Source organism: Sphaeramia orbicularis, chromosome 15, assembly GCF_902148855.1.
Source record: "Sphaeramia orbicularis chromosome 15, fSphaOr1.1, whole genome shotgun sequence".
NCBI classification, from domain to species: Eukaryota; Metazoa; Chordata; class Actinopteri; order Kurtiformes; family Apogonidae; genus Sphaeramia; species Sphaeramia orbicularis.
The window spans coordinates 23,414,034-23,438,174 of NC_043971.1; the positions used below are offsets into that span (position 1 = coordinate 23,414,034).

At 39.1% G+C, this 24,141-nt stretch overlaps 1 protein-coding gene and 1 non-coding gene across 3 annotated transcripts; both read right to left on the bottom strand.

The window, feature by feature from the left end:
• Positions 1-10,382: 10,382 nt before the first annotated feature.
• zc3h6 (zinc finger CCCH-type containing 6) lies at positions 10,383-23,133 on the bottom strand. Of its 2 annotated transcripts, none has more exons than XM_030156006.1 (12): positions 22,860-23,133; positions 19,510-19,735; positions 19,288-19,410; positions 18,809-19,055; positions 18,563-18,705; positions 18,088-18,216; positions 17,883-17,997; positions 17,640-17,749; positions 16,264-16,496; positions 15,321-15,733; positions 14,212-14,403; positions 10,383-13,307 (listed from the first exon to the last, which is right to left on the bottom strand). In XM_030156006.1, exons 1-12 carry the CDS (start codon positions 22,907-22,909, stop codon positions 11,845-11,847), a joined length of 3,444 nt encoding a protein of 1,147 aa, XP_030011866.1. In that variant the 5' UTR covers positions 22,910-23,133; the 3' UTR covers positions 10,383-11,844. The 2 variants fall into 2 exon arrangements, with proteins under 2 accessions (XP_030011866.1, XP_030011865.1); XM_030156005.1 differs by having other exon boundaries at positions 22,660-23,133.
• Positions 14,555-14,626, bottom strand: trnae-uuc (transfer RNA glutamic acid (anticodon UUC)). Its single transcript has one exon. It is a non-coding gene; the product is annotated as a tRNA-Glu (tRNA).
• Positions 23,134-24,141: the final 1,008 nt, after the last annotated feature.

Below are 24,141 nucleotides of genomic sequence, written 5' to 3' on the forward strand. Positions count from 1 at the left end.
ACCAGTATATTCTATCCCTCCTCATCACATGTCTGAACCAGTGTGTTTTCTCTCACTTTGTTCCTAAAACGTCCCACCTGAGCGGTCCCTCTGGTGTGTTCATTCCTAATCCTCTCCATCCTTTTCACTACCAAAGAAATTCTCTACATCCTAAGCTCTGTCTCCTGTCTTGTCGTCTCTAAACCCTACAACACAGGTGTCAAACATGCGGCCCGGGAGCCAAATCCAGGCCGCCAAAGGATCGAATCTGGCCCACAGGATGAATTTGTGAAATGCAAAAATTCCAATGAAGCTATTAATCAATGGTGTAAAAATCATTTTAAAGGTCCCATATTATGCTATTTTTCAGTCACGTCATATAGGTCTCAGAAGCCCAAAAACATAGTATTTAAGTTTGTTCGCCCCAAAATCATCCTTTGTTCAGAGTTTCAGCGGTCGAAAAAGTCACTCACCAGCCCTCCTCAGAACAGGCTGTTTCTGGGCCTGCTTCCGGGTATGCAAATGAACGCATCTGTCCACGCCCACTCCCCCTCCCCTCTCTGGGAGAGGACGCGGCTTACGCTAGCGGTACTACACGCTGTCTGAAATGCCCCTCTCTCGTCAACAATACACATGTCTCAGACAGAACGTCTTTCCAAACACTGGCTTTCTTTGCCTTGAGGCGTGATTGAGCCCCGACGGAAAACGGCAGTGTTGTGTCGGGTTCGTGGACCTGACACGGAAAGACGCCTGCCGCCACTAATGCAGGCAGCTACTAACAAGCTTGATGCTAACTACAGCGTGGGGAAGCAAAATTTACAATATTTTGAGGCAGGGATTGAAAGACAGTGTATGACCAATTATTTTATTGAAAGTCATGAGAATTTATTTGCCACAAGAAACTTTACATAATAGAAAATGTTTTTATTCTATGTGTCCTCCTTCTTTCTCAATAACTGCCTTCACACGCTTCCTGAAACTTGCGCAAGTGTTCCTCAAATATTCGGGTGACAACTTCTCCTATTTTTCTTTAATAGTATCTTTAAGAAAGTCGACATTGCTGTGTGATGTTCTATTGGTAACATGTTCTAAAATGCCCCAAATAGCATAATCCAGAGGGATCTGGGCTAGAAGGCGGCCATAAACATGATTCCCAAAAATTGCTCAAGTTGGATTTGTTGCTGTTGTCAACAAGTGTTTTGGTGTTCTTGTGTAAGAGTTTAACTTCAAATCATATTTTACTGCATTTCTAACGGTCTTGTTGTCTACCTCAAGTTCAATTGCCATTTTTCTCATGGATTTGGTTGGATCCTTTAGGATTTTGGATTTGAGAGCTTTAATAAAAGCTTTGGTACGTTTTTTGTTGCTTCCTCCACTTCCAGACTTTCTCGTAATAGTTTTGCTCATAGTCATTCTCTTCTTTACATTATAAACAGTCTTTATGGACACTCCAACTATTTTTGAAATCTCCTTTGGTGTGACGAGTGCATTCAGCAAATCACACACTCTTTGACATTTGCTTTCCTGATTACTCATATGGGCAAAAGTTTCTGAAAAGGTATGGATAATAGTGTTAGGTATGATTATGACATCAATATATGTTTGGTTTCAAAACAATTGACATAGTGCCTGCTGAGAAAAAACAACTAAATGTTCACTGTAAATTTTGCTTCCCCACCCTGTATACTGATGCCAACCACAAAAAGCCCGTGTTCAAAGTAGTTCTGTTGAATGTCTCTTGATATTATCAGCTCTTGCATGTTAACGGGGACGCAAACGTTAGCAGCAGTAACTGAGCTATGTTAGCTGCCATGCTAACGTTAGACGTACACATCAACAACCACCAGCTTATCCGTAATGTAGGGTTATGCAGTAAAGATACAAAAAAATGATAAGAACTTACATCTCCCACACTTGTATTTGGGTCACGAAGCGTTGGTACTGCGTCCTTGTTGATTCGGAGTCTTTGTGCTAAGCCGGTGTGGGATAAAATATGGACCCCTATAAAATTTGTACCCCTGCCGATTTTGCGCATGCGTGAAAATCCGCGGTACATATTTAATGCGTATAATAGACCCCTAATTTGTCTGCGTGTTGTTTAGTAGTTACCCTTAGACCCCTAACCCTAACACCCGCGCGCGTGCACAAATTCCAAATAGGTCCAAATTTTACGAGGTCCGTATTTTATGCCACACCGGAGCTGTATGGGCCCGTGTTAAAAAAAAAAAAAAAAAAAAAAAAAAAAACACTCGTCCGTGAAATGCCGGGCACACACATACAAGCGTTTGGGAATGTTGTTTGGTACATGACCATCAAAGATATAATCCAGCCACTTTTTTCGGAGAGGCTCGGAAGTGGGGAGCAAAAATAAACTATCGTGTTGGTGTGTGCAGCCAACACCACAACTTGCGTGTCTCGCCTTCGCCATGTTTGTTGTCCAAGAGGTACTTTGCCAGGGTGGGGCTCACCTTTTCATGCAGGGTGGGGGCACAGTCAGGGGGAGGAGTTAAATCCGTTTATTTCGTCATAAGCGGACCCAACTCAAACTCGGCCGTTTGAGCAGGCATTTTCACAAATGTGGTGTAGCAAGGCAGGGAGGAAACTGACAGTTTTCAAATTCGAACCTCATAATGAGGCTACTGCAACACACCTACTATAAGAAAACTTTCACAAAGTGAGATTTGCATAATATGGGACCTTTAATTCAAGTTCCACATACAGATCAATAAGATGCCAGTTGGGTCAGGCCAGTAAAATATTTTCACAATAACCTATAAATAATGACAACTGCAGATTTTATCTTTGTTTTAGTATAAAAAAAAAGTAAAATTACATGAAAATGTTTATATTAACAAACTATCCTTTTACAAAAAATGTGAATAACCTGAATATGAACATCCTGTAATGTCTTAAGTGAAAAAAATGCAATTTTACCGATATTCTGCCTGTTACTAAATGCTTTGTGTATTTGTAATTGTCATGTAAGGTGTAACGCGCATGTTTAAATTATAAAATGATAAAACGAGGCAGAATATTGTTCAAATTGCACTTGTTTTTCTTCAGACATTTCAAGTTGTTCGTGTTATTCAGATTTATAAGGAAACGTTGTAGATGTAAATATTATCATAATGTATTTTTACTTTTTTCACTGTTCTTATTTTACCGTTCTGGCCCACTGGAGATCATATTGGGGTGAATTTTGCCCCTGAACTAAAATGAGTTTGACACCCCTGCCCTACAGCTTTTCAGATCTAAGTCAGTTTTAATTTTCAAGTATTTGCACACCAAATTAATATCAATTAATTGGGGAAGGGATAAATGCTTTGCTGTTGACAATAACCTTCATTTGCTTCCTGCATACAGCTGCTGGTTTGCATACACAAAATGTTAAAATGATGCTGATGCTTCGTCATTGGTCAGGTGACACTAGTTGCTATGATACACTGACATGAAGCCCAAGCTCTTTTGTAGTGTGTGATGAATTATTAATACACCTTCCTTGCAGTAACTCATTTTCTTCAGATAAGAGGGTGGCTCTGCAAGCAATGTCTTCACTACTGGATCATGGGTGCATTAGGACTGCAGCAGTGGAGCAGGTGGTGGCACCAATTGCAAGCCATTTGTGTCATTTAGTGCTGCTTTGTGAGGCTTCAGAGGACCCTGAACAATTCAGCCAGTTAGAAGGAGCAGCTCAGGCTGTGGCTAAAGCTACTGAGAACTTGGCTGCAGTGGCCCTCAGGTATGTACAGTGTGGAGTTTAAGTGAAGCCAAAACATGTAATGCACAGTGCAGCAGTCTGTAAAGTCACTAGTGTTACATTCCAATATGTGACCTCACTTAATTTATGTAGGAGAATGACATGTGTAATACATTAACAGATTCAGAGCAGGGTCTTTACTTGCAGGCAGGCTCGAGAGACAGGAGATGAGGTTTTGCACATGGAGATGTCGTCCCTGTTGGAGTCAGTCTCTGTGTCTGGACAACATGTGCTGTTGGCAGCCCAGAAACTGAACATCCAGCCCAGTTTGACTGAACACAGAGAAGAACTCATCACGGCAACTCAGAACGTCTTCCTGTGTGTAGTAAAAGTAAAGTAGTGTTTCTTTTTTTCTTTTTTTTTTTTCTTTTTTTTTTTATCTTGGATTTCATTGTTTTGGTATGCTAACAAATATACTACATACTTAAGTAAAATAACAGAAAATTGATTGAGTGGCTCTAGTTTTCAAAGCCAAGACAAACAAAAACAGCCACAACTTCTGATAGTAAATCTGTCAAAATCAACAGTGCAATAATTCTTTGCTAATGTGACAGTGAATTTAAATCCTATCTGTAATACAAGTGAACAGTTAATCTGTATTTCATCATGTTTATTTTTACAGAATACAATAGACTAAACACAATACATTATTGCATGTGACACAACTGGTTTTGGGACAGGCTTTGTAAATCTCCCTAAATGGTTTCATATGACAACAGTATTGTATTTGGATAAAGTGATTTGCACAATTTAATTTTCAAACAATAACTTCTCCTTTCAGCGAACACTGAAGTGGGACGACTTTGTTTACCGTCATTGTTCCGACACTGGGAAGAGAATGTGTGAACAGTTTTTATATTATATTATGAAATACACTCATATGTTAGTACAGTTTCATCTGTTTGTAATACAGTACTGTTATATCAGTGTATATTAGCAGTTTATCTGTTCAATTTATGTCTTATTGTTCGCACAAATCCTCAAATAGTCTTATCTTTACTCCACCAGTACAGTAATTACATCAGCCTTGTGCAGAAGCATAACTCCAGGACAAAGTGACCTCATGTGTGTGTGTGTCTGCTTTTAGGTTCTGTTGGTGGACGATGATGCGTCTGTAAGGAAAGTTTTGGCTGCTGCTGACCATGTTTTGGAGTGCCTCTCTGATCTGGGTTCATCCGTAGACATCAAGTCCCTGCTCAAATCTTTCCAGGTTTTTTCTGAGGCTTTGCTTAACCTCAACCATCTAACAGTAGAGAGAGCAAATTCCCTACAGGATCCCAGGCAGCAGAAGCATCTTTTTGACTCTTTAGAGACCCTGAAGAGGTGCATCTCAATGCTTCATACGGCCATGTGCACCACGATCAAACACCCCACGAGTGAGCACGCCCAAGCAGCTAAGGCGTACATTTTGGACAAAGTGCAGACTACAGTCAATGACATAGTTGTTACATTGAAGAGTGAATGTCACATAGGATCATTTGGAGCCTGTGGCTATTACACAGATAGGAGGGACAGTCTGTTGGAAATACTTACTAATTCCTCCACCTCAACACTCCAAGGCAGTAGGTTTGACAGCATGGTCAGAGATCTTGTTTTTCACTGTATGGTTGTGGCAAATTCTTCTCGCAGAGAGTTTCAGCAAAGAGTGGTAGGTCACTGCCAACACATCCTACAGTTCTGGTCTGATATTAAAATGATTTTAAAGTCCTCCGAGGACTCTGATCAATATGAGAAGATACGTTCTTTGTTGGAGCAGCAAATAGAGATGCTTAACAAAGCTGTACTGACTGCTGTGCTTTATCAGGTCTTGGATACATTTCTCACTGCATCAGCAACATTTAAAGAACTATTTAGTGTCTTAAAACAGGTCCCGGATGCAAATTCCTCCACAAAGATGGATCTGAATTTTGTTCAACCACTTGTTGAAGATTTTATAACTTATACTGATAGAATAATCCAAGTTGCAAACTTTACCTCAGCTGTGTCTGTTGATGCAAAGAGTAAGGAGACAGTTGAGACGTCAATAGCATGTCTAAAAAGGCTCCGGGACAGGATACCTCCTCTGTCACTGGAACTGGGGGATAATTCAGTACAAACTATTCAAAGACTTCATGAAATTTGTCAGAAATGGGAGGATGAGACCAGTCAGCTCCAGGATGCTCTCAGTGATGTCATGGATGTCAGAGAGTTCACCAGTATTACTATTAGTGAGATGATCAGTGACCGCCGAGGATGTGATGCAGCATACAGAGAGCAAAACTCTAAACTGTTTAATGAACATGCAACTAATCTTATTTGTCATATGCAACTGGTGACTCAGTCGGTAAGGAGGCACTTAGACACTAGTGATAACCCCATCTACAGAAACGGGCTCCTGGTTCTGCTGAAACAAGTTCAGTCCTCACAGAGCAAAGTGGGCGGATCAGTTAGAGACATGCTTATTGGTTCCAGTCTGAATGTGGAGGCATATTCTGGTTTTTCAGACAATGTTTCCACAGCCATTCAGCACTTCAAAGTACTTCGTGAGGGCCTTGATGGACAACTGCATCCACATATCCTCAGTCCACTGCGAGAGGGTGTCCGTCAGCCTGACATCCCACAGTCATATTCACCAGTCAACGACACCTGTGAACAAGTAATCACGGATCCTATAGTGCAAGACTCTGATTTTTCTTTTCTGGAGGTTGTGGGGAAGGATTTCCAAACCGAACATGAGGAGCTCTCAGATGAAATTGTAGTAATGGAACTGGCTCATAAATATGACAGCAGTGATTTAAAGATACCAGCTGTCTCACATGAGCCCAAAGTGATCCACAGGCCTCTTGAATTTGACCTTTTACCCCTGTTATATGAGGTTGTGACTGTGACTAAAGGGAAAGATGTGACAGTCCTCAACCAAGCCTGCACCGGGGTTCTTGAGCTGTCAAACTGTTACGCTCAAGCTGCAAAGGAGGCTTTAGCCGTTGTTGATGCCATCGATTGTCAGACTTTGGAAAGCTTTCGGGCTGAACTGGTGTCACTAACTCCGCTGCTTGTCCAGACAGCACAGGAGACGGCAATGAGTTCAGCAATGAGTACGGAAAGCATCTACAAACACTGTACACAATTTTCTGACCTTATCAACAACACCCGCAAAGTTTTATTGCCAGTGGCTGGAACCTGGTATCATTCAGTTTACACAATGCTGCAAGGCAATCTACCAACAATGGCAGCCACTGTGACTCAGCAACTCAGCGAAGTAATGAATTTATGTACTGACGTGACGCAGCTCTTGACATCATCTGATTTAAAGTCACAAAGTGATGGTCAGGAAACATTTAGTGTTTTGCACAACAAGTTGAACAGAGCCCAGAACAACACGAGATATCTGATAGAGTTCTCCACCGCACAGGAAGGACAAGTAGATCAGCTGGAGGGACTTTGTATCCTCTGGGGTCTCTCTATTCAGATTCTGCTGAATTCCCTTGATAAGATTCTAGGCACATCAACTGCAATGAGCCAAGTGAATCCCCAGAAACAGCTGTCAGCACTGTCTGAGAACTCTCTGAGGATCCAAGAGGCAGCCAGGTTAACCAGTCTCAACTGTAAAAGTGCCTACAAGGTAAAACAGTTAGCAGGATACCAAGACGAACTAAAAACACTGACCGAGGCCTATCTCCAGGCTGCTGAGGATCTTGGAATGGTACCAAATGTGATGCAACTTGCCAAGTCTGAATTCTTTCAGCGAAATCTCTTGATTAAAGTCAGAGTGCTTTGTGGTCATTTAAGCAAAGCAAATAAAGATTATGACACTGCACTTCAAAATATTGTCAGCCTCGCATACTATGCAGCCGAACATTTTAAAGACAGTGAAGATGAAGAGCAAACATTTGAAAATGCAGCTGAAACACTATTCGAAAGGGTCAAATCCGGTACCAAAAGTGTAGAGAACTGCTTGAACTACATAAGGGATCCACGAGCCCGTTCTAATCTGAGGTCTATTAATGAGCACCTTTCTTTTCAGATCTCAGATATAATCAGCAGGGCCAGGCTCATGGCGGAGACTCATTATATTTGTGACACTCTGAGTCTGGATGTGCAGATTCAGTGCTGGTCAGCTAAAGCTCACTATGTGGTGGAGGAAATCTGTAAGCAAGATGGAATTCACCAAGAAGTTAAAGAGACCATCAAGGTCGCTCTCCAGGGCAGAACACCTGATCCTGTCACAGAGGTTCTACCTGCCATCCCTTTTAAAACTAAAGAACCACTGGAGTTTCCCTCTGATATAACAACATTATTCCGACCGGACAGCAATGTAGAAAAGTTAGACGTTGCAGAGAAGAGCATTGACCTGCCAACTGTGGATAACTACGAACCTGGATATATGCAAAAAGATGTTCGTATCTCATGATTGACAATTGTACCATTCAGAAATGACTTGAATAATTTGTGCTCAACAATAAATCTTTACATTTTTATTCACAGTATTTCGCTGAACCTGCTGCACACAAAGAAGCCCCTTCACTGAGTTACAGATCCCTTTTCCTAAAGCAAGAAACTGATAGCTGGGATCCCAAGGACAACAAAATCGTCCAGGTGACGAGGAAGATGGCTGACACAATATGCTATATGACTCAGTACCTGAAGAAGAGAGGCCCAATACCGGTAATGTCCACCAGAGATCACTGTTCTACAATATTTGCACTTATTTTTCAACATGGCCTTTTCTCTTTTCCAGAATAAAGATGCATTTGTCACCGCAGCCAAAGATGTGATCTCCAACTGCCAGTCCGTGACTCAGTTTATCAGAGTTATTGCCAACCACTGTCTGGATAAACAGTGCACAGTTGAACTGTCTCTCATAGTGGAGCAAATCCTTACTATCACCAACCAGCTCAGCATTATCTCCAGGTGAGGTTTGTTTGCAAATGTGTGCATAGAGCAAAACAATAAGGAGATATGCACATGAGAAAGGATGGAAAGAAAATAACTGTAATGCTTATTGTTTACTCAGTGTCAATGCTGTTACGCCTGGCTGCAAATCATCTGATGAGATCCTGGTGAAGAATGCACAGAATCTGCTTCAGACAGTCCTGCGCGGAGTCCATGCTGCAGAGACAGCCTGCATTACAGTAAACCTAACACACCTTATAAATATAGCCCATACATTTGCGGAAAAAAATTATTAGACCACAGGTGTCAAACATTTGGCCTGGGGGCCAAATTTGGCCCGCCAAAGGGTCCAGTCTGGCCCTTGGGATGAATTTGTGAAATGCAAAAATTACACTAAAATATTAACTTTTAGTTCAGGTTCCACATTCAGACCAATTCAATCTCAAGTGGGCAGGAGCAGTAAAATACTATCATAATAACATAGAAATAATGACAACTCCAAATTTTTCTCTTTCTAAATGTGAATATTTTCATGTATTTACACTAAAACAAAGATTAATTTAGCAAAAAATGTAAATAACCTGAAAAAATATGAACAACCTAAAATGTCTTAAGAGAAGTAAGTACAATTTTAACAATATTCTGCCTGTTACTAAATGTTTTGTGTGTCTGTAGATCCACTGTGATCTGTAAGTTATAACGTACATGTGTAAATGATAAACTGAGGCAGAATATTGTTAAAATTACACTTATTTTTTCAGTTTGTTCATGTTATTCACATCTTTTGAAAGGATAGTTTGTAGATGTAAACCTTTTCATAATGTAAATTTACTTTTTTCACTCTAAAACATAGGAGCTGACATTATTTATATATTATTATGTTATTATTTTACTGGTTTGGCCCATTTCAGATAAAATTTAGTTGAATGTGGCCCCTGAACTAAAATTAGTTTGACACCCCTATATTAGACCATCAAAAGTCATCAAAAACAATGGTTATGGAATCAAGTACTAACTCATGTATGTGTCGTGACTAGAACAGACAGGAAAGAAAACATGGAATGCCTAAAAGCACTGTTTTTGTCAGTACAATGCCATAGATATTGATGTAAGAACTGAAGTGATTTTGGTTAATATCAAGAAAACATGGAAAATGGATAGATAGCTCCTAAATTATTATGAGCTATTTTGTTATCATTATATTTGTCCAAACAAATGTACCTTTAGTTGTACTAACAAGAAATGGAAGAAAACAAGGGTGGTCTAATAATTTTTTTCCCGCAACTGACATTGTGGGTTGTCTCCTTAACCATTAAAACTCTCTTACACTAGGGTTTAAAGCAGCCTGAGCCAAACTCAGATGGTGCAGAAGCCACAGCTTTGTGTTTCCAGTGGAAGAGAAACCTGGAGATCCATCGAGCACAGCAGACGTCTAACCCAGAAACTGATGAACTGGGTTTAAGAAAGACCTCAGCTCACCCTACTGCACCCAGTCTGGCCCCACCAGTCCATGTGCAGGATAGCTACAAATGACTAGTATCCTAATAGTAGTTTTTAAGAAAGAAGTATTTTAGGATGGACGATCATACATACATACATATATATATATATATATATATATATATATATATATATATATATATATATATATATTTATATATTTATATATATACATATATATATATATATATATATATATATATATATATATATATATATATATACACACACACACACACACACACACACACACACACCAGAATGGACAGACATAATTTTCCTTTTGTTTATTTCATAAGTAAAATTGTGGATGTTTTATCCTTTATTTTAGATATTTCATAATAAAGTCACTGAAAAGTGATGAGTATTTGTGTCATTAAAATGTCATGATTATAGTAACCACCATATTGACAGAAAAAAAATAAAGCATTATTTGTGAGAACACTCAAAACACTACACATATGATAAAAAAACAGGCATTTACAATGTGAAATATGAAACCAATAAAAAAGTACATATGTAGCTTAGAAGGGTACCTTAATACACACACCTCTGGATGAACACAAACCTCCAAGGATTACATTGTTTTAGGCCAAAAACATTCTCATTTTATAAGTCAGCTCATAAAATTCAACATTAAAAACATTAGTTATAAAGGTCATTTTGTAACACTTCTACCTGCAATGTGACAAGATACTTTCTCTTTATATAATATACATACACACATATACATATAGTGTACAACTTCCCATCTTGGAGTTTTGTATGAAAGGTTGTCAGTGTTGAGCATTTAAAGAACATAAGGACCAATTAAATCAACAATATTACACCACTCTGTTTACTGTCATTACTGCTACATTAGCATGTTAGAAAATCAACAGCAACATAACCACAAAGCATTTACACCAAATGAAAAAATAAAAAACAATTCTATAATAATAAAAAAATAGGCAACAAAACCCAATTTAAAAAGGTTAAAAAATGTCAAAATACCAGAACATAATCTTCCAGGTCAGTAAAAACTTTTATATTGCACAAGAATGTTTATCATCAGAACCAATATTTCAGAAAGGCAGCTGGAGAAGTAACTCCTCTAAAACTATAATCATGTGTTTTTTGTCATTTTTGGGGAAAAGGTGGAATAAACAGTAGCTGAAGGAATTTTGTATTAATTTAGAGGTAAATTTTAATTCATTTTAGCGTGTGGTCTAAAAACATAATTAAAACCAATCCCAAATCTCTTATAAAAATGACCTTCAACATAAAAGATCTCACAATATAAAAATGTCTTCAAATAAATATATAAATACAAAAAGTTCTTATGGGAATTCATAGTTTAATGAATTCTTCACTGCATTGCCTGATGAATGACTATTCTACAGTGTGTAGTGTTTGGAATGAACCCAGAGTTTAGTAACTGGATCAATCCTTACTGAAATCTGTACAAGTTAACTTGCTTTTTTAATCTAATGTGATTGTTCATAACACAAATGAAAAAAACACAACTGTGACATAAACATGAAATGCACATTTCAGCATTAATATCATAAAGCTGAAAGGACCTAATCACTGGGTCCATTATCTTCTCTATGCTGCCTAATGTGTGGCCCATGAGACCGATGTTCTATTCATAATAATTTATAAACAGAGTTTATATACACAAATAAATAGACTACTGTAAAGATAAACACATCTCATTCATATACAAATCATATGTAGCTCTGTGTTTGTTGTGTTCACTGACAAAAAGGAGAAGCAGTGGGGTCAAAAGTCTTAAACACATCTTTCAGTGTCCTGTCATCTGCCTCCTCCTCTGGGTCCTCCTGCTTGGGTTCCTCCTCCACAGTCTCCTCCTGCTCCTTCTTTTCCTCTGTTTCTTCTTGTGCCCCCGTACTTCCTTGTCCTGCTAGTTTAGCCTGTCTCGGGTCAGTGTACTGGGGTCGGATCAGCCCGGCCAGTGCCTGGATGGGCAGGTTATGAACAGCTGGTGGTTTGACTGGTGAGGCGGGAGGCAGGGGAGGTGTTGTGGAAGGTGGAGGCTGTTCTGAGGAACCCTCTGTGCTTCTTGGCTCCTCGAAAGAGCTACTTCGTTGAGTTGGTGATAGTGATGGTGGTGGGGTGTGTTCTCTCTTAACGGAGTGCTTGAGGATTCCTGTCTTTTTAGGAGGCTCTGTCTGGTCCTTCTGCTCAGTTTGATTACGGGGATCGTACAGACTGATGCCCCCGAGGATTGTGGTTGGACTCTCCAGACCTCCGCCAGAGGAGGCCAGACGAGGAGCATAAGGAGGAAGCCTCTCAGTCTCAGCTTTGGGCCGTACAGTGATAGCGCTGGTCTTCTGTAGTCTAGGGTCCACAACTCCTCCGCTAGAGGGGGGTTCCTTCTGCCCCAATAGCTTGGAATCCAGACTTCCTGTACGCTTGAGTCTGGGGTCTAAAGACTTTTGCTGGCGTGGATCCACAGGCCTCTCTGTGGAGGATCTAGACTCCAGAGACCCAGAGGGCACCCGAGCTTTGAGTCGGGCAGCTGCCAGTCGAGGGTCAGTGGGAGGGGGGCTGCTGATGGGGAGATGGTCAGGTAGACTGGATCTGTTCATCTGGGCATCAGCAATTAAGGGAGGGAGGGGCAAGTTGATGGAGTGTTCTTGTTTGGGAACCAAAGAAGGGATGAGGTCCTCAGGGGCCCACACCACTGTTTGGGCAAAGGCAGGCCTCTGGAGCAGAATGTCCACCCGGATGTGGCTGAACTGCTTCAACTGACAACGTGGGTCTCGCAGTACCACGCCGGGACTGGCCTCCAGAGGGATGAGTGCAGCTCTGTCTCTGAGCTCCCTCTCTCCTTCGTCATCATCATCTCCTGTAGGGGGCTTCTGAGGGACCAGGTGACCCTGCTGGCGATAGGAGCTCGGTTCCATCGGTCTCATCTTCCTGGGGTCTCTGGAGAGCCGTGGATCCCCGGCTCCATCTGGATCCCGCTTCATATCTGGTGCTCGCTGACGTGGGTCTATCTTTATTCGTGGATCGCTGGGCGGGGCTCTGTCCTTTACGAGGCGAGGGTCACCCAGTGCTGGGGACACAGTAGTGGGCTGCAGGGGCTTAGCCTGGGACTGCTGCATCTCACTCTGCTTCTTCAGAGATTTAAGGATGGAGGAAACACAGCTTCCATCCTCATCATCACTCGAGTACCAGTTTGTAGTTTCATCTAGAAAAAGATTCCACAACATTTTACAGCTTTAATGAAGAAATTCAACTTTGTGCATGTGTGAAAAAGACTTTTTTTTCTATTTTGAAAAAAAAAAAAACCCAAAAAGATCTGTCTTAGATAAAAAAAAGAGTGAAACCAAGAGTACTTTTATGAACAACTGTTTACAGATAAAATATAGAACTGTAAAACTGTGACAGTGAAGTTCTGACAAGGACTTTTGACATCTATGATTTCAAACCTCTTCTATTGCCTTCATCTCTACTACAAATCCTAAAAGTTGTAGCCTACATTTTCACTATTACTGCTTTTCTAAACATGCACCATTTTTCTAATTAAACAGAAATATTTTCTACATCTGCAGAAACTGTCTGATGAAGATTTATTTTACAGGTGTAAATACAATGTCTGTTATTTTTTTTTATCTTTGACCCCATTCAGACATGGCTTTAGGGTGTGTTTTTATGTGACATAAGTTCACACCTGGCATTAGAATGGGTCTCAACATGCCTTTTGAGCAATCATCTGTGTTCTCTTCCCTGACCACAGGACAATACCTTGTGATCTATCTTTGGGCTTGTTTAAAGTTTTCAGTTCCCTTTAAAACATGCTGATTTTTGATTTTTCAATATGTGGCAGAATGCATGTCTCTTGAGTGCTTTTGTACATTGTATTAGAACTGCTGCATGTGAATCCAGGTCCGAACAAGGCCCAGAAACTTTTAAATCATTTGTGAAATTTACTTTACAATCAAAATCTCACTAATCCTAACTTGTGTCCACATACACAGTACAGTTTTGGAGATATTTATATAATGTTGCAAATTTTTGAAAAAAAGTCTGTGCTGTATTTTTGTGCAACTGAATCTTTCTTAACTTTGTAAAGCTTCTTATTGAACACCCACCTCTGGCTGTACTGTTATCATCCTGACCCTCAGCTTTTTGCTGCTCAGTTCCTTGTAGATGTGTTTCCTGTTGCTGCTGCTGGGTCAGGTGCAGAAAGATGGCCTTCTGTACAGCTGGTGGCAAGGACTGCACTTGGGACTCTGCACCTATCTGCTGTTGCAGGTTCTGTAGGAATGCCAGACTAGGGTCGACTACAAATCAAAGACATCCAAAAAGACACAATATCAGAATTTGTTCTATATTAAATGGACAGAGTATAAATATTTAGGCATCTGTATTGACACTGATTTATTTATATGGAACTTTATTGATCCCTTGGGCAGAGCCACAAAGAAAAGCTTATTCCCACACCAGGAGTCAAACCCGAGCCGCCTGGGTGAAAACCAGGAATCCTAACCACTAGACCATATGGGACCATGAAGTAAGTGAAAGCAGTTTACATTGCTACAAGGTACAAACAGGCATTTATTTTCTAAGGAGATTAAAGACATTTCCTGCAAACAAACACATCCTGTTATTGCCTTTCCAGTCTACAGACATAGTGTTATGCGGTATGAAATCAGTGCACCATGATTTAAACTGCTTCGTATCTGCTCAAAATTTGTGGATTGAAAACTTTAGTTTAAGTTTGGGTTTTCAAACTGCATATACAAAAAAAATATAAATATCCGCCCATGTCATATTTCATTTGAAGAATATCATCTTTTGCCATCTAACAGTAGATGTGTAGTCCCAATGGCTCAACAGAGCAGACTGTGGAGCTCTTTTGTTCCTCAATCTGTCAAACTAAGTGGGTCTCAATGTTCTAGTGAGAACAAAGCACCCAATGTTAAAGGGAGTCATTTCATAGAAATTAAAAAAAAAAAAAAATCTGTTGTAAATTTAAAATTTGTGTCAGATTATTGATTTGAATCTGTCATTATTACTTCAAACTAACCCCCTACAAGATCATTTAAGAGCCCTCGTGACCCTGTTGAGGTTCATGTCACATCAATGACACATTCACTATGCATTATCCTTGAATACAGTGATTTCATTTAAGTCAGTTATTCATTAATTGACTTAAATAAGTCAATTAATTCGACTCTAATACCATAATAATGCTTACCTCCTTGCTGACCCATGCTCTGGTTTCGGAGAAGACTGCTGAAGAACTCTACTGGGTTTTGACCCAAAGATGGAAAAGGAAAGAGACTTTGTATCATCTGTAGATCTGGCGCAGGAGGGAACGGAGGTCTCTGCATATTTATCTGAGGGTTTAGATTTGAGTGGTTTCCATGGAACGCTGAGGGTTGACCTGAAGGCAGAGGTTGCTGCATTGGAAACCCATGTGGTGGATGTTGTCCCTGTGGACTCTGCGGCATGGCTGCTCCTGTGGTGTGACCGACTGCACCAGGTGACCCAGGGGGAGGAACAGCAGGAGTGGTGGCACCTGAAGGCACCGCCACTCCGGTCTGTGTGTCCTCTGATCCACTAAACTGAGTGGTACCATCACCTTGATTCTGGGAGAAGTTGGATCCACTGAAAAATATAGTGTATATTTAGTTAAGAAAGCATTCATGAATTTTTACCCCGCCCCCCGAAGAGGAGGCAAGGGATATTGCTTTTGATTTGGTTTGTTTCTTTGTTTGATTGCTAACACTCTAGCAGCAAAACTACTGGTTAAATCCATACCAAATTGGGTTTATAGATTGCCAGTGACCCAGAATAGATGGCATTACATTTTGGCAAAAAAAAGGTCAAAGTTTCAATTTTTTATGATTTTTTAAATCTTTTTTCCCCCCATTTACATATAATAGGTGAAATTTCACATGTCTGTAACAGCAAAACTATTGGTTGAATTCATACCAAATTGGGATTATAGATTGACAGTGACCCAGAATAGATGTGATTACATTTTGGGAAAAGCAGGTCAAATTTCCCATTTTTGGTGGATTAAAAAATTTTTTTCTTCTCCCATTTTCTTATAATGGGCGAAATTTCACATATCTATAAAAACACCAATTTTGTTTCAATTTACTTCAAACTTGGCACATATATAGAGGCCTTACCTCAGACCAATTTTCTGTGCCAGGTCTACAGTTGGTTGGACCTTTATCTCAAACAATGATGGGATCTTCTTCCCTGCCTGACCGGAGCCTCCATCTGTAGGACTGCTCTGACCTGGAGTCGGTAATAACCCAACCCCAGGTGGAGGCTTCGGAAGTGGCGCAATGCCCTGTTTTCTCAAGTCCTCCAGCTCTAACTCATCTTCACGGGCATTTTCCTCTTCAGTGTTTATTATCTACATGTCAGAAGGAACAAAAATAATAGCTGAAGTGTGTTACCACATAAACATTAGAAATTATTCTTATTAGTCAATTAACCCTCAAAGACCTAAACAGCCGACCAAAAGCATCTACTGATCTAAAATGTTTAATAGCTTATAAATCACCAATCTATCAAACCTATCAATATATTCAAATAATTCACATAAAATGCAGTTTCCCAGCTTTTCAGAAGCATCAGATTTGACCCATTTGGACATGCAGAGGTTTGTAGTGAATGTGAATAGTTACACCATCATCTTTTGCAACATTGATTCATCAGCAACACCCATGTAATTTGACTAATGAAAGTGATTATAAACATTTGCTTTTACACCCAAATAATGATACATATTGCTGAAAAACTCACTTTTGCTTCAGTTTTCTGTTTCAATATAATAACCTTAACTTAAATTTACTCTGAGTTTATATGAAAATCTACATGGTTGGTAAATAAAATGCAGCAAAATACCTGATTTTCACTGAAAAATGCAAAATGCAGAGGATAATACTATTTATATAAATGGTGATAAATCACTGAGGAAAGGTTAAATGTTGACAAAATATAATTTGGAAGTCACAAAAACAGTTTTAAGTGTTAATAGCCTCTCATTAACATACATAATAGCACCGTATCTGGCATTTATTTGGCTAAATTACAGTGTTACAAAGCACTTACTGGCTTTCTTACACCTACGAAGCCATTATGAATCAGTTTTTCCTTCAATAACTGGCTCCTAATTACTGCTTAATGATAGTAAGTAGGGAGGCTGAGGAAATACTTGTACATAAATCACAATGTTAACATGTGTATTGGCCGGACAGTGATATTAGCTTAATATTCTCCCATAATAGCACTCACCAAATGCAATCTATTATTAAACAAAAGGCATCACTACATGTGTTATTACTGTCTAAATATCTCTAAATTAAGTTTATTTAATGAAGAATATGTTGGCCATTCTAAGGGGATAACAAGTTCTAAGGGGATGACCATAACAAGTATCAAGCACAAAACTACTTGTGAACAATATAAACCAATATGCCACTAACATGTACTTAATAAGTAACTAAGTAATGGTATGTGTAATGTGTACCTTAATAATAACAGCTCCTCTTACCTTATCAAGCAACTCTTTAGTCACATCAGTCAAAGCTTCATGGGAGAATTTGCAGTTGTCCCCTTGATAACATTTAGCTCCGGTATGAAAGAACTTGCATGGATATTCATGTGCAATCACAGGTTAAGGCTTAATTAAAAATACAAACAGATTTCAGTTAATGTTGTTTTAAATATGACCTGTGATTTGACTCATTTATTAAAAAAAGAAAAACGAGAAACACTGGTATACAGAAAAGGATATTGTGCATGTAAATGCAGTTATCTCCTTTACTGCAGTATCCTTGGAGGTAGAATTTACAAAGCTCCTTTTTCTTATCAGGCACCACAAGCTCATGTTCAAACTTACACTGTTCTCCCTGTAAAAAGACAAAGACAGTTCAGATAGTTAAGTAATCCTGAGAGTAGACAAGCTCACAATGATTTCAAGAATATAAATGTCACTCCACCTTGATGCATCGGCCCTCTAGAAAATACTTGCAGATGTATCTCCCATTGTGTTCGACTGTGTGTTGATTAATAAACTCCTTGCTCATAATAGGACGTTTCTTCTGGAAACCGGAAGAATTTTTTCCATCCTGTGTAAAAAGTAGTTAGTTGTAATTAGTTTTCAAAGTTTGCTATTTCTGCTTTTATTTTTTATGTTTAAGCATTTTTTAATAAAGGATCTTTGTAAAGGCCCTGATTAAAAAGCCAGAAGAGTCTAATAAAGCAAAACCGTTATCAGTCAGTGTGTTTGTGTCATGACCATAAACCAAAGGCTTATATTTCAAATAAACGGACCAGGATGAGAAAAAAAAAAAAGAAATTCTCTCTATAACTTTCTTTGGTTTTTAGTTCAGTTTTGTAAGTCTATTTAAGACTAGTTGTAATTTTAATTTCATTTATTGAAAGGTTTTTGTTAAATTTTACAAACATCTTTACATTTGCCATGTCATCCATGCCCTGGTCCCCTCCTCGACCTCGTCCACGTCCTCCCCAGGGTTTGCCTTTCAGCTTCTTGTTTTTGTTGAGCATCCCTCGTCCTCTTCCCATTCCGCTCCCTCTGCCTCTTCCCCTCTGTCCGACTAGAGATGACATTTTTAAAGCAGTCATGTTACATTTACAGAGATAATGTGCTATTTGGAATAAAAACTTGTTTGAATGTATGTTATTAAAATGCATTCTTACATTGTTGTTTCATCCCCCTCATGTTTCCTCTCTTCATCTGGTCTTTAGAGTGCCGTCCCCTTCCCAGATTTGAGCAGGTTGAGTCTTTTGACTGTGAATACTCTGACATTTCATCGTCATAATCATCCTCCTCTTCATCATAGTCATACTTGTCATCACTGTAGTCACTGTATTTGTCGAAATCGCTGCTTTTATGCGGTGGGGACTTGTGTGAGTTGCCGTGGCCTCCCTTTGAGTCCCGTCCATGCTATTGAACCAAAGACAGAATAACCAGGTGGTTTACTTCAGTGAATTTACTGGAAAATTTACTTTCACCAAACTGAAAAAAGGCCGGTTTTTCTGAACTCATGAAAAGTTAATTTATACACTTTTAGATTTTAAATGCAGGGCTTTTATTTGTATTTTTTACTTGCTTTTACTTAAGTGAAGGTTCTGAACACATCTTTTACCACTCATTCATTAAATATCTGCTGCCTCACCTGACAAGACTGGCCATCAGAGTCACGGCTGGACCCTTGACTTTTCCTGTTTTTGGGTCTTTCTGGCCGATCATAATCGGAGTCATAGCTGTCTGAGCTGGAGCTGCTGGAGGGGGAGTGATGCTGAGGAGACGAGGAAATTCATTAATCCAGTATCTAGTAAGTACCTCACATTATGCATGCATTATGTGATAAAATATTCTAATATTATCACTGGCGTACCTTCTGTCTGTCTCGTCTCCTCCTTTTTGACCTCCTCTTTTCTCTGGTCTTTTTGTATCTTTTCCTGGAGTGCCTGTGTGTCTTTTCTTCTTTCTCTTTAACTTTCTCTTTTTCCTTTTCTTTCTCTTTCTCCTTATCTTCATTAACGTCTGTAGCCTCTTTGATTTCCTCTTCGATTCCAATACCTTCGTCGTCTATTTCTCCATCTTCTAGTTCCCCGTCCTCTCTAAAACAGGAAAAATATCAGTACGTCCCTCTCTGATCATATATTATTACTACATTTCACTGTACGACAAATAATCCATGATTCATTTCCTTTACAAAGCACTTCCACTTTGTTCCCCCCTGTGATTTTCTTTTTCAAAAAAACATGCTGTACTTCATGGCTGGTAGTTTTTACTTTATGGGAGTAATTATTATTTAATGAAACGCTTTAAATTCCCCTTCAGGTTGAGTTAAATCAAGGAAACTTTCTGTAACACAATAGTTTCTTTGCTTAAGGACTTTGAAGTGTTAGGTGAGTGTGATTATATGAGTGTGAATTAGGCTCAAAACACAAATCAAAGCTTCATGAGCTCAATAAACTAGAAAAGGACCACAAATAATGTAAATATATTATTGTATAAGTAGCACAATATGGAGCTGTGAAATATGACTTTTTATATCCTATTCACATAAGATTAATGTTTTTGAGGCAGAAGAAATCACATTCTTTGTGAATATGTGGGGCTCAACAGTGTTAAAAGGTACATGTTTAAAACAGTCACAGAAACTTAAAGATGTATTGTCATCTTAGCATTACTCATTGAAATTCAGCTGCCATAACCCTAATTTTGGAAACCTTTGTGCTCTCTTTGGAATATTTAATGTGTCTGTCATGTCTCCTGATGAGTTTTGACTGATGACAAATGAGTACTTTCACATTATATTGTGTTATACTTATGCAGGGATATTGGAGCAAGACTGACATGAAATTTGGTACCATTCAGGAAATTCTTGGCCAGGTTTGCTTTAAGAAAGCGACAATTTTCACAAGTTTTAGCCGATTTGAGATCCCTTCCCATGAGCAACTAACTAACACTGAGTATTTCTGTCTTTACGGTTTTACACCTCTATTGGATGATAAGGTGTAAGGAGGAAACATAGAAGGTCCAACAATCATATCAGCACAAATCAACATCAAAAAGCTGCACCTTTCAACAAATAACCCGACTATGATAACGACACTTCAGATGTAGGTCAGTGAGGCAACACTACCCTCAATATCCAAAGTGAAACTTTATACTACTGTCTGTAGTGATGCTAAGACAAACGGACATAAAACTAGGGATGGGAATCATGGACGCCTTCATTATGTGTCTTCAAGTTTATCAGCTCCTTTTATCAACACCAGCATCCCACAGATGCGTTTTGCTAAACAAAAAAGAAAGACCTCTTGACTACACTGCTAAAAGTGGAAGCTAGAAACATTTTCTAAGTGAGAGATAATAAAGATTACAATAAAGTGGTTGCACTGATGCAGAAAACCTGTGCAGAAACCTTTGTAGGCCAAGTTTATTTTCCACAGAGAAGATTAATCAGGAATCAATACGGTAATCAATAAAGGCCGGTAAGTAGAACTAATAATGTCACTGCATCAATAAAATGAAACTGTATATCTGTCCTGGTATATCGCTACCTGACATTTGTGTTAATGATGCATATAGTCATCCTCAAAATATTTTCTACGTTTATAGAAAAGAGACTACAACAGACCAACTACAGTAAGACAACAAGGTTGAATACAACCACAACCAACCATCACACTTACAGTTTCTCTTCAGTCCACATCTTTTTAACCTATTTTCTGACCTTTAAGCAACGGAAGAGGTAAAACAGGTAAAGTGCAGGATTTTCCCTATTACTATAAGACACCCTCACCGAAGACACAGAAACACACTTTCCCATCCAGTCTGCTGACAGGGCTGGGCAACCAATATGCATGTCAGGCCAGTAAATCTAGAAATCCACTAACAATTAAACATAGAGCTGATGACGGATGTGACTAAGTAACCTATTGTGCTCTCTTCTCACTTATGTGGTGACTTACACATACAGATTAGTCATAAGAACTAACTTTAGTCTTTGTGAAAATTTGTTATCTACTAATTCACAATTTGTGCAGGAAAGAAAAGCTTTTGTTTAAAATTTACTTTTTTTCTGATCCAGCTGCTTGATTGAGCCACTGAAAGTAAACATTAATGTTAAACCCTGGAGAAGATACCATAACACTCTGATAAGAGAGTGTTTTCACTCTGCAAAAATAGGCTTGTTATAAATGGGACCTTTTATTATTTGCAAAATTGCAAGTGAGTATTGATTTAATCCGATTGGTTTCTTCTTTTGTTTTGGCTACTTTCTAAGTGTTGTTATAATATAGACACAAATTATGCATAAATGCATAGTTTTAACTCAAGTAACAACAAAAAAACCCATCACAGCGGTTAAGCCCTGCACATATTTAAGAAAAAATGTGAAAGTCAGAATTCAAAGTGGAAAACCCTGACTGGCAAATCATAATCAGTTGATGCTACACAAGCTTTAATTTCACAAAGTGAAATTATTTAAGTATAATCTTTGGTTTGAAACCAATAAGCTGCTGGTTCTCCTCTGTTCACAATGACTGAAAGCCCTCTCAGGACTGTAAACCAATTACAAGGACACAGACGTGGCCTACAACCCAGCAGACACAGTCACAACCCTGCATGAACCCTACAGCAGTACCACCAGGTGACCACTGGGGACAGTACAGAGCAAGGATGGGCGTGGCATTTACATCATGGTCATTTGCATAGCCTCCTGCAGATGGCAACAATGAAGCCATGAATCCATCCCAGTAGCACAACAACACAAACGATGAGGTCTGCTACATTGCATGGAAATGATCATGAGTCTTATCGACGCGGTAATGGGAAAACTACACTATTTGGACAACGTAATTCGACTGCACCAAAAAGGCATGCAAAGATTTTTGAGGGGGGAAACCGTGGAAATGTCTGTTACCCTGCAACTCATGGTTAAAAAAGAAACACAGTCACACAAGCATGTAGACCCACAGCACTGAAACGCACAGATGAGCGTATTAAGAATTGCATAAGATAGTTACTCGACCTTTCATCCCCTGCAAGCTCAGAGTCTGTCATGTTTTTGTCAAGGACAGGGGCTGGGGGACTGGAAACAAGGCTCACAGAAGCCATTGGAAAACGGATCTGCCTTCCCTCTCTCCGGTACAAGAGTGAATTAACACAATCACTCAAGGAGACGTTGGGTTGTGAGAGATGCAGGAAGATTTCAGACTGGAAAAAACTCACGGTGTTACATGTCTCGACAGAGACAGTAAACAGACACTCTCCTCTTTCATATCAATGACGTTTTAACTCTGTGAGCACGGCTTGATACCCCGCTTTGCTAATGTCCCGTCGGTTGACAGCTGCCATGGTGAAATAGAGGAGACGGAGGGAGAAACAGACAGAAATGTAACCATGTTCGTTGATTTCAGCATCTTCATAGGCTTTCTCAACTGGGACATCATCTCAAAATGGCTTCTGAAGTCTGCAGCACATTCCTCGATTATGTATTTGTCCACGTATATATACTCACATCAGGATCTATCTAACATGGTTACAACAAATACTCGTTCGCAATTGGTCAAACGTCGCTCGTGTAAAGAAAGCAGCAACTCTGATTGGCTGAAATTATTGTCAGTTATTTTCCACATCTGCAACAATGAAGTGTATACGACGCTCACTTGTGTAATATGTTAACGCTTTTATATTTATGACTGTGTCTATTACTCAGTAATAACCACCTAAATATGCTTTAAAGGAAAGGGTAAAACACTAGCAATATTTTTTGTCCATTATCTTATATGTATGTGTTTATGTCGTTGTGTTTAATGCTCACGGGCTTTGCGTGAATGATCAGTAAACGCACCCATGCAGTCCTGGAGTTGACCACCAGGTGTCACTGTGACCCTATAACTACAAATCATTAAACTCTGTCATAATTTCGCTTGTAACTCTTTGTGTGCATCCAGTTCACCGATGAGTGTCCTGAAGATAATTTATTCAAAACAATGGACTACTTACATTTTCTAACAAACAAAATAATTAAGTGTTTATTATAAGTGATTATGGGATTACTGAGCCAGATAATCTTGTCCTCTGTTGATTTTTGGTGAGTAGAGCATTGCACTGGTAGCTATACTTTTTTTTGTTTGTTTGTTATAATTATTATCTGCCTCAGAGATTAAATGTGAAATCTTAAATACTTTAATAAGATGAACTGGAAAACAAATGGCAAAAGTGTTGGTTAGTTGATATTTTCAATGTATATTATAAAGTGTTATTGCCCATATAGGCTGTATTGGTTTATGCATATTTATGCAATAAAGCTTTTTCTAGAAAGAACTTGAAAAGTGACCGTAGGCCTATTGTAATGTACAGAAAGTGTTATACAGTGGATCTGGTAGCTCTGAGAGAGATTTCTTTTTAAAACCCATTCTCTCAATAATTCCCCGAATTTCACATTTTGACCCAAGACTGTATCTTGGAAACTACAACCAGCATTTTTACTCAAAAATTATTAGTCACT

What these genes read in the sequence shown, in the direction of transcription:
- zc3h6 (XM_030156005.1), bottom strand. Translation starts at nt 22,745, where the DNA reads ATGGCTTCTGTGAGCCTTGTTTCCAGTCCCCCAGCCCCTGTCCTTGAC. An exon ending in GAGCTTGCAGGGGATGAAAG is followed by an intron (nt 19,736 to 22,659) that starts GTCGAGTAACTA and finishes TTCCTGTTTTAG; the next exon opens with AGAGGACGGGGAACTAGAAG. An exon ending in GCACAGAAAATTGGTCTGAG is followed by an intron (nt 15,734 to 16,263) that starts GTAAGGCCTCTA and finishes TATATTTTTCAG; the next exon opens with TGGATCCAACTTCTCCCAGA.